This window comes from Parasteatoda tepidariorum, chromosome 2, assembly GCF_982258835.1.
Source record: "Parasteatoda tepidariorum strain Cologne lab strain chromosome 2, Ptep-v5.0, whole genome shotgun sequence".
NCBI classification, from domain to species: Eukaryota; Metazoa; Arthropoda; class Arachnida; order Araneae; family Theridiidae; genus Parasteatoda; species Parasteatoda tepidariorum.
The window spans coordinates 103470927-103482487 of NC_141756.1; the positions used below are offsets into that span (position 1 = coordinate 103470927).

The window sequence follows — 11561 nt, forward strand, 5'->3', positions numbered from 1 at the left end:
TTAAATTCATGTAAACATTATATTGATGTAACATTTGCTACCACTATAAAAAAACGTTTTTTAAATCAGAAATTCCGTGGTTATTGGAGGATATGTTGTATTATTAATCCGAATTAAAGTTAAGTTGATTATTTGGTAAGAGTTGTATTGTAATTATTAGTCATTTTCTTTTTCTTTCTCGTAGCTGTTAACTCTTCAACAGTTGGCTATGACTGCCAGCATGTAACTTTCGATTAATCTAACTTGAAATAAAATGTAAGATGAGATATATTGAAAAAAAGCAGGTATAAATGTTGATCTATCTATCTATCTATGTGTTTAAATCCTGGAATAATATATTCGACATAAATAGTATTTTTTTCCGCTTAAGTGATGACATGTAAATTAGACACATGTTTTCTTAGTCTAAATATAAATAAAAGACACTTTAATCTTGCCAAATATTATATTTTCTGCGATAGACAATTTACAGATATTACATAATCACAGCAATATAATAATTTAAATGTCAATTTCGGGATAAACAGTTTACATGCTTCCAAGTATCACAACAATATGATTATATGAATGCCAAATTTTGTCGGAAATAGCATGCGTAAATTTTTTAAGATGGTAAATGATGGCACTTCAGATTGATCTTGTTTATTATTTTTTGAAAAGTCTGTTGAAAATTCTGGAGAAAAAACTGAAGCATCCTTTTTTCTCAATTTTCTCTTCAACGTGTTCGATGATGTTAAGATCAATATCACTGATATCATAATAATCTATTTTCTCTCTTATGAAGAAACCATCGTGTTTTTCCAATCTAAAATTAAAAAAAAAAATATTCACGTTATAAGAAGCTCACCAAAATTTTTCGTTACATATGTTTGTTGTTGAAATGTAATTAATTTTAAGAATTAATTGTTATTTAGTTCAGTTAAATTTCTGAAAACACATATTTAAAAACGTTTATAAATGAAAGTGTTAATTTCAATAGCTAAAACTTGATGCATTAGAAGTAATATTTTAAATTGTGATTTCTTTTAATAGTTTATTTTTTTAAATATCAAGTAATTGTTAATTTCTTTTTCAATTTTCTAACGTTTTTAAAGTTAATAAATTGATTTTTATTTAAATTATGAGGTATTCATATGTATCTTATAAGTGCCATTGTAGTTGATTTGAGCACCAATACTTATAGATTGTATTTTAAAGTGTTATTCCGTTTATTTTAAACTAATGTGTCCTTTTAATTTAAATTTATTTCATTTTTTTAATTTTTCAGTTCTTTAAATTGTAACTGATCAGTCCTTTGAAACGGAATTAGGATTATTTTTAATTCCAGAGGGGAGTAATTTAGAAAAAAAGTTTTCCTTTAATGTTTATAAAATTCAACCATCAGATCAATTTTCAATGTTAAATTTAAGGAGGCAGCAATTAATTGTCAAATATCATTTCTTATGTCAAATATCATAACTGTCCTATTTCCCTAGTAAGGAACTAGGTCAGATTTATCATCATTGTAAAATATTGCGAAATACACAACATTGTGTTGCCAACTAATTTGCATAATAAAAATGAATTTAAATTCACAGTCACGACATTTCATGCATTAAAAATCTCTTAGATTCAATGGATTTTAAAATTAAATTGATTTCTCATGCAACTAACAAAGATATATTTCATGCTGTTCGCGCATACGTAGAACGCGTGGTACTTTTATTTATATAAATAAACTTAGTTCCAGGTTAATTTTACGTTTCTTATTGATAACGTTGAAAATCGCATCCAAGTAGGTCCCAAAATACCTTTTCATCGTAATTTAATAATGTGTGGACTAGCATGTTAAATTCACCAAGTTGGTCATCATAGCATTAAATTACGACAAAACACCTCTCTCAGGGCCTATTTGATTTATAATTTTTAACATAATTACAGAAAAACACAAATTTAACATAAAATTGCCATTTCAAATGCACATAAGCAACCTATTCATAATAAGGAGGCACCATTTGCGGTGAGCCATGGGTCGCTATGCAATTCTCAATCCTTATGATATGCCTTTCAAGTTTGTAAGTAGTCAAGTTCTGTTCTGAATCACTCAGTATGATCAAAATTTTTGAAAAAAAATAATACCTTATGTCCGGAATTCCATATGCGATAGAATCTTTTTCATGCACTGTATCCAACTTGTACAATCTCGCTATCATTTCCTCAGTAAATAGGTAAGTTGGATAAACACGTGCATCACTAAAGATAAAAAAAAAGGAAAAAACAAATTAAATTTACAAGTAAAATACAATGTTTTTGTTAAATAAATGTAGTAATTGTAATTGACCATCATTCTCGAAACCATTTACTTTTTTGTTGAAAAGTGCCGGACTGTCTACAAGGGAAAATTCCCGGAATCCATAGTGCCAAGTATCTAAACGGGAAAAGTCCCGGAATATTTAATTGACTTATTATTTTCTCTAGAACTATTTAATTTCAGTCGTCAGCCTGTGTTCTGCAACGCTGCGTGTAGGCAGCTCTGTGCTATCGATGTCGCTGTTATACTTATTTTCTTTCTTTATTGAATTTGTTAAGTTTAATTGTTAAACTTATTGTCTTTTTTTCCTACCTTGCTCTACAAATCACTACATAAATTTGTAGCTTAAGTATGTGTCCCCAATAAAAATGATCTGAAGATTCTGAAAAACAATTCTGGAGAAAATATGAAAGTATTTGACCCACTCTGTAAACCCACTTTTTCTTTGCTTCCTACTAAAATCTTGAAAAATAATTCTCATCAGAGAATTCTCAGAATCATTTTGAAAAATTTTTTTAACTGTTGTGTTTGCAATTCCTGTAGTATTAGCATTTATATATTCAAAATATTGTTAAGTTAACATCCTGTTAATAATTTAATTATCCATTTTTTTCCCTGCCAAAGCAGGAAATTAAATTTTTTAATATATTGCACGCATTTATTCTGTACATATGTCATAAGATCATGTTTGATAGTTTGTATCGTTGATTCAAGTTTAATAAAATAATAAGCTACATTTTTATGTAAGGCCTAAGTGTATATTAAATATTTATATTTATATTACACTTTAATTCTATTAATTATTCGGCCCATTTAAATATTTATATAACACTTTAATTCTAATGTAGCTGCAAAAGTAGATACGTTGATAAATATCTCAAACACTTGAAACTCTTACAGAAATATTAAATTACCGTAAAAATTTTGTTAATTAATATACCTTGTGAAGTCATCTTCAACTTTTTCTTCAACTACTACTTCACCTACGACTTCACAATCAAACACTTCTCCATCAACAACAACTCCCTTCTCAACAACCTCATCATCATCAAATTCATCATCACTTTCATCCTCCTCATCAAACATTGGCAATTCAGCCTCTAATTCCATCATACATTCTTCGTCACTAAATTGAGAAACGAAAAATATTTTCTTAAATAAAGGGTGGTCACACATAAAGTGACCACATTCAGAGCCTTCTGGGAACCCGTTGCACTAATTGAATGAAACTTTGTATTTACTTTGTATGGACCATGGGGAAATGATTAACGCAACAAAAGAACAGCTCAAATTTTATCACACTTGTTGCACCTAAAGAACAAAAAGATTCTCAGAATCATCGAAATTTGTTCAATTACAGAATGTGCTCAAAGTGCGCTCAGTGTTACGTGCTGAAAATGCATTATATATTCAGTGGTAGCGCGAAGAAACTTTCGAGGGATTTCAGCAACATGTCATGTAATACTGGCTTTAAACTCATGTAGGGTCCTGCATTCCTCCACCTTAAACACGCCCTATAAAGTAGGATTATGTGTAGGGATAGGAATCACAAGGATTTAAGTCAGGTGAACGAGGAGGCCAGACAAATGAAAAAAAATTGTACATTACACGATCCTCGCCAAAGTTAACGCGAAACGGTTTATTGACTTGGCGTCCAATGTGAAGATTTGCTTCAACTTGCATAAAGACAATGGTCTGCAAACCGTTCCGTGCCGCTCCTGCAAATATTGCCGTGAATGATCCTCTATCGAAGGAGCTCACCGCACCATACAATTATAACAGAGCACGTTTTGGGGTCTTGACGAGAGAGTTTCAAAGATGAACTGTCCAAGTATAACTAAGCCCACACCATGCAGTAACGGGTTCTGAGTTCGGGTTCTGAATAGGGTCAATTTTTATTATAACCAACTTCTATAGTAGAAGTATATTTTTTATTACAGAAGTTAGTTTTTGGAACTGATAATCAGAGTTTCTTTTAGTTTCCAAGGTGAAGTAAGCCCACACAAATACAGTAACGCAATCAGAATTCGGGTTCTGAATAGGCTCAATTTAATTAAAACCAGCTTCTGTATTAAAAGTATATTTTTTATTAGAGACGTTAGTTTTTGAAACTGATAATCAGAGTTTCTTACAGACAAAATAGAACGGAATACCTGAATAACGTTTGATCTTATGACCGGATTTTCTCGTATCATATGCAGTTTTTATGGTTTGTAGGGTTAGCATAAAATATGCTGAATAATTATTTTTGTAAACCATATTTTAAGGTATAAAACTGGACAGAAAAACGTACATTCTCTAAAATAACGTGTTTTTCCCCAAAGAATTCCTGTCCCCCAAAGCATAAGATAGTAAACAAGAAACTCGAAAATAGGGTCCCAATAATTTTTTCCAGAAGAGCGGCTGAAACTTTGGATCAAAAAAATATTGAATATCAAGATTTACAAATTCTTCCTTGTGTTAAACAATAATAGCAAAATCCAAAATTGAAACAAAATCAAACAAATAATTTCTGATTAAAAGAATGAACTTTTAGAAATTTCACAATTCAGGTGCATAGAAAATTATATTAAACATTTAAAATAATTATTACCAAAATATTTATATACAATTCGAATGATTATACCTTTCAGACTCATAGTCATCATTATCATTAAACACATCATTAGCTGCCACTGTCAGCTTTTTCCCATCATCCTCACTATCAAAGCTAAAATTTTAAAAGAAAAATGTTTACTAAAATTGATTTTTGTAAGATCAGTTTAGTGTGAAAGTGATACGAAAATTTCTCTGAAATTCACTTTCTGCTCAATTTGATTCAAAATATATTTTCTAAAATAGATACACAATATTTAGGAGTCGTACATTTTTCTTAAAATATCTATATATAAGTTCTAAAAATGTTTGTTGCTCTTTTATATATATACTTTTTATTCTGATTTTAAGGAACACTTTCTATAAGTAAGTATTAGAATTATAGAAGTTGCCTAAATATTAAATACCTGTCGGACCTTATGTATAAATTTCCCATGATTCATGTAATGTCCTAAATAATATTTTAAGTGTTTAAAAAACATAATTTAGAAACAATTACTCAAAACATTTTTCCGTGCTATTGAATCTAAATTTCTTGACTTCAATTAATCGCATGGAGAACAATGAGTATGGTTACTATTGTGGCGTAACTACCATTATAAATATTAAATACCAATTCTCTAGTATAATAAGACATGTTAACTTGATTCTAACAAGAGGTACCTTTTGATAGACGAAGGTTGACATAGTCAAAAATTACATCCCCTCTCTATAAAGAACTTATTAAAAGTGATATTTCTTTAAATGCAGTCGACCGTATGTAAGAAATATACTCTTATTAAAATTCATAATTGTATAATTTTAAAATCATTATACTTATATTTTAGGGTGAGTATTATGGACGAATAGAGAACAAATTGTTCAGGAATTGAATTTTCTGTATTCTAGTTACGCATACATCATTGAACGAAGGTTATCCGGAACAAGATTTCATAAATAGCTACTTACACTTGGTCAATACCAGTCTCATGTAAATCAAATTCATCCTCATCTAAATCAAATTCATCATCGAATTCGCTCCCATCCTCATAAGCTAAAACATTAATCAAAATAAAACGTGTATAAATCTAGTTTAAATTAATGATCTATCAATTGATTCATAATTTTTTTTAACTATAATGCCACACTTAGATGTTTATTTCTTCGGTACTTATATTCCAAATGACTTAATGTATAAGTTCTGCTTTTAAATAAATAAATAAAAAAAACACAACTCTGTAAACATTGATCTCATTAAAAAAATAGAAACGTAGTTTCTAAAAACAAATATGGTTATACATATTTCTTTTTTATTTCTGTAGTTTTTTTTTAATATAGAATGTTTCATTTCTGTTTCAGAAGCCTCAATTTTGATCTCCGAGAAACACTGCAAAACTCTCAAGAGTGTTTGTCCAATGTAATCTTGGAAGCGCAAGTGTTTGTCTCTTGGAAGATAACCTGATTATCATTTGACGATTCTAAGTTATGTATTTGGTCAAGTGAATAACAAGAATGAAATAAAGAATGGAATGCACAAGGAAAATAAAGGATGAAATATTCTGAACAAATATGGTAAATTCCTTAAATCTCATATCATATTATTCAGTTTGAATTCTACTTTTAAATGATATTTATCTGTTCCTGGTTGCCGTAAAAATCCTATTGCAACAGTAACTATATTAGGTTTCCTGTACTAGTATATTAAAAAACTGCTGCACCAGTAACGCTTATAACTACAGTTAATTAAGCCTCTTTTATATCAATAATGGTTCGGCGATTTTTTACGGCCTCTGAAATGGATAAGTATCCGTATAATTACTAAAAGTTTTTTGTATAATATTTTTAGAGATAAACTATTTTTACTTATTAATTTCCTTCTGTAAGTTTTAATTTCCTGTTCATCCCGTGATTAGCATTACCTCTTAGCCAAAAGAGAAATGCAACTGAATTGCCAATGAAATCGCCAAATCTATTAGTTGGTTATCTATTTCGTACTTTGTGACTCACATCACCTCTTCACCAAAAGAGTAATACAATTAAAGTGCCAATGAAATCGCCAAAACATTTAGTTGGTTATCTATTTCGTACTTTGTGACTCACATCACCTCTTCACCAAAAGAGTAATACAATTAAAGTGCCAATGAAATCGCCAAAACATTTAGTTGGTTATCTATTTCGTACTTTGTGACTCACATCGCCTCTTCACCAAAAGAGTAATACAATTAAAGTGTCTATGAAATCACCAAAACATTTAGTTGGTTATCTATTTCGTACTTTGTGACTCACATCACCTCTTCACCAAAAGAGTAATACAATTAAAGTGCCAATGAAATCGCCAAAACATTTAGTTGGTTATCTATTTCGTACTTTGTGACTCACATCACCTCTTCACCAAAAGAGTAATACAATTAAAGTGCCAATGAAATCGCCAAAACATTTAATTGGTTATCTATTTCGTACTTTGTGACTCACATCACCTCTTCACCAAAAGAGTAATACAATTAAAGTGCCAATGAAATCGCCAAAACATTTAGTTGGTTATCTATTTCGTACTTTGTGACTCACATCACCTCTTCACCAAAAGAGTAATACAATTAAAGTGCCAATGAAATCGCCAAAACATTTAGTTGGTTATCTATTTCGTACTTTGTGACTCACATCACCTCTTCACCAAAAGAGTAATACAATTAAAGTGCCAATGAAATCGCCAAAACATTTAGTTGGTTATCTATTTCGTACTTTGTGACTCACATCACCTCTTCACCAAAAGAGTAATACAATTAAAGTGCCAATGAAATCGCCAAAACATTTAGTTGGTTATCTATTTCGTACTTTGTGACTCACATCACCTCTTCACCAAAAGAGTAATACAATTAAAGTGCCAATGAAATCGCCAAAACATTTAGTTGGTTATCTATTTCGTACTTTGTGACTCACATCACCTCTTCACCAAAAGAGTAATACAGTTAAAGTGCCAATGAAATCGCCAAAACATTTAGTTGGTTATCTATTTCGTACTTTGTGACTCACATCACCTCTTCACCAAAAGAGTAATACAATTAAAGTGCCAATGAAATCGCCAAAACATTTAGTTGGTTATCTATTTCGTACTTTGTGACTCACATCGCCTCTTCACCAAAAGAGTAATACAATTAAAGTGTCTATGAAATCACCAAAACATTTAGTTGGTTATCTATTTCGTACTTTGTGACTCACATCACCTCTTCACCAAAAGAGTAATACAATTAAAGTGCCAATGAAATCGCCAAAACATTTAGTTGGTTATCTATTTCGTACTTTGTGACTCACATCACCTCTTCACCAAAAGAGTAATACAATTAAAGTGCCAATGAAATCGCCAAAACATTTAGTTGGTTATCTATTTCGTACTTTGTGACTCACATCACCTCTTCACCAAAAGAGTAATACAATTAAAGTGCCAATGAAATCGCCAAAACATTTAATTGGTTATCTATTTCGTACTTTGTGACTCACATCACCTCTTCACCAAAAGAGTAATACAATTAAAGTGCCAATGAAATCGCCAAAACATTTAGTTGGTTATCTATTTCGTACTTTGTGACTCACATCACCTCTTCACCAAAAGAGTAATACAATTAAAGTGCCAATGAAATCGCCAAAACATTTAGTTGGTTATCTATTTCGTACTTTGTGACTCACATCACCTCTTCACCAAAAGAGTAATACAATTAAAGTGCCAATGAAATCGCCAAAACATTTAGTTGGTTATCTATTTCGTACTTTGTGACTCACATCACCTCTTCACCAAAAGAGTAATACAATTAAAGTGCCAATGAAATCGCCAAAACATTTAGTTGGTTATCTATTTCGTACTTTGTGACTCACATCACCTCTTCACCAAAAGAGTAATACAATTAAAGTGCCAATGAAATCGCCAAAACATTTAGTTGGTTATCTATTTCGTACTTTGTGACTCACATCACCTCTTCACCAAAAGAGTAATACAGTTAAAGTGCCAATGAAATCGCCAAAACATTTAGTTGGTTATCTATTTCGTACTTTGTGACTCACATCACCTCTTCACCAAAAGAGTAATACAATTAAAGTGGCAATGAAATCGCCAAAACATTTAGTTGGTTATCTATTTCGTACTTTGTGACTCACATCACCTCTTCACCAAAAGAGTAATGCAATTAAAGTGCCAATGAAATCGCCAAAACATTTAGTTGGTTATCTATTTCGTACTTTGTGACTCACATCACCTCTTCACCAAAAGAGTAATACAATTAAAGTGCCAATGAAATCGCTAAAACATTAGTTGTTTCATTCTGGTGTTTTATTTCCTGTTTATACTGTGACTTACATTACCTCTTAGCCAAAAGAGAAATATAACTGAAGTGCCAATGAAATCGCCAATACAATTAGTTGTTTTATTCTGTGGTGTTTCATTTCCTGTTTATCCTGTGACTTACATTAGTCAATGAAATCGCCAAAACAGTTAGTTGTTTCATTCTGTGGTGTTTCATTTCCTGTTTATCCTGTACTTACATTACCTCTTCACCAAAAGAGTAATACAATTGAAGTGCCAATTAAATAGCCAAAACAATTAGTTGGTTATCCATTTTGTACTTTGTGACTGACATTACCTCTTCGCCAAAAGAGTAATACGGTTGAAGTGCCAATGAAATCGCCAAAACAATTGGTTGTTTCATTCTGTGGCAGACAAAAAACATGATTTTTAAGAAAATATTTTTTGTATCGATTGTATTGCTAAGGTGGTGATTTTATTTATTAAATTTATTAGTTACTAATTAAAGAGAAGATGTTTGAGTTTTACTCAAAAGATAAGTTTTACATTTTATTTATCCTAAATTTTTATTTGAATATTTTTCAAAGGTGCTTTTGGATTATCCCATCGACCATTTTCGTACTTTGGGATTATGATGCTTTTCATTATGAAGGTGCCAATTGATTTGCGCATTTTTGCGAACGTTGACTGGTCGACGGAATATTTCCAAAGTACCTCTCTTAATACTACCATGTAACTAAATATTTTTATTCGAGTTAAGTTTAAATGAGTGAGTGGAAAAAGTGTGGAGAAAAATATGGAAGTTTAAAACAAAATAGTATTATTTATAATATATAAAGAGTTTTCTAGTTTTTTATGTAAACGATTTCTCTATTATTTTAAATCTAAATTTAGGTTTCCGTAAAACACGCTGATTACTATACATAAGTTTTAGATTGTATCAAGCAGTATTCCATTTAGATATCTAACTATAGTTAAAATTACAAAAAGTACTTTTTTTATGCTTACGATTAGGTCTGGGATATTTTTCCCGTTCCTTCCGCCAGTTGTTCAACACAGCAAAACGATATAAATCGCTTTGATTCATAATTATAACTCAATAAGTTTTTTTTTAATCGCAAAACACAAACCGCATTTGAGAAAGCTCAAACAAGAATGAATTTTCAATGTATTTATTACCATTGTAATCAGATACTTTTATTTTTCCAACAATGTCTTAAAGAAAAGCACTGATTGTTAAAACAATGTCCACGACATAATTTTTTTTTATATTTCTGTAATAGTTTATTATTGTTGTAAACGCTTCATGTGAAGCATTGTTGTAAATATTTAAAAGTTTAAAGTATATTACTGATAAATTTGTTTGAAATTTAAAATTCAAAAAAAATTTCTTTTACAGAATTGTAGTTGATCTAAGTTCACAATCGGCTAATAATTTTTTTTAAAAATTTTGATGTAGGCAAAATAATTAATAACTAGGCTGAAGTTTTTTTTTTTAAGAAAAAAATTAATTTTAATAAGGAGCTGACTTTTTGATTTTTAGTGTCCTCAGGGTTTATCTATTTCATTTTATAACCATAGTTAAACATCCGACCCAATTCTTGGCTTACGACTACCAATGTTCAACTACGTAACCTTGTAATTTTGAACGCAATCCGAAAGACAAGGGAATTACTAGATCAAGTATAGGGCGAAATTTGCCTTCGTGGAGGACTTTTTGAGGGAACTTACCCGCATTTGAGTTACATGGAAAGGAAAATCACGAAAACTTCTCACGATTAGCTTGATGGGAAGGGGGACTCTATCCCATGATCCGTCTACCACTAAGAATATTTTTACGCCAGCACTATAGTCGGTGCGAGGTGGGGGCAGAATTCGTATCAACCGGCCTTAGCTGGGATTCGAACCGAGTTCACTGGGATAGACAGCAAGATTTCTAATGGAAGCGTGCCCTCTATACCCTGAGCAACCACAGCTCGCTTTATAGCATTTGGGTACAAATACTTTTATTTTTATTAAATCATGATTTTCAGAATCTTTATTAAATCAAGTTCTAACTAGTTTTAAAAAGTAAAGACGCTAATGAGAAAAGCGAAGATATTTTAATAAGTTTGTGGTTCCCATTACATATATTTTTTAAAGGAATCGATTAATTTGAACCGTTGATTATTTATTAATTTTGTGCCAACTAGGTCTGATTCGCAAGATTTGAATCGTTTGGATGATTCGTTTTGCCTTACTTTAGGTACTAACTTCAAACACAAAATCAGAATTTTATAAAATATCCCGTAGTCTAGAACTCTTTTTATATAATATTTGGCAGTAAATATTGGTATATATCGATTTATTATCGGAGATCGGCCCTACTGATTTGGATCATCGAATTTGAAATAATGATTTGAATCC

The 11561-nt window shown here is 30.6% G+C and overlaps 1 protein-coding gene across 1 annotated transcript; it reads right to left on the reverse strand.

Moving 5' to 3' along the window:
* Positions 1 to 441: 441 nt before the first annotated feature.
* On the reverse strand, positions 442 to 10242 carry LOC107449309 (uncharacterized). The gene is made up of 6 exons (XM_087156676.1): positions 10164 to 10242; positions 5834 to 5918; positions 4917 to 5000; positions 3231 to 3416; positions 2119 to 2232; positions 442 to 805 (listed from the first exon to the last, which is right to left on the reverse strand). The coding sequence occupies exons 1-6, from the start codon at positions 10240 to 10242 to the stop codon at positions 646 to 648; spliced, it is 708 nt and encodes a 235-aa protein (XP_087012802.1). The 3' UTR covers positions 442 to 645.
* Positions 10243 to 11561: the final 1319 nt, after the last annotated feature.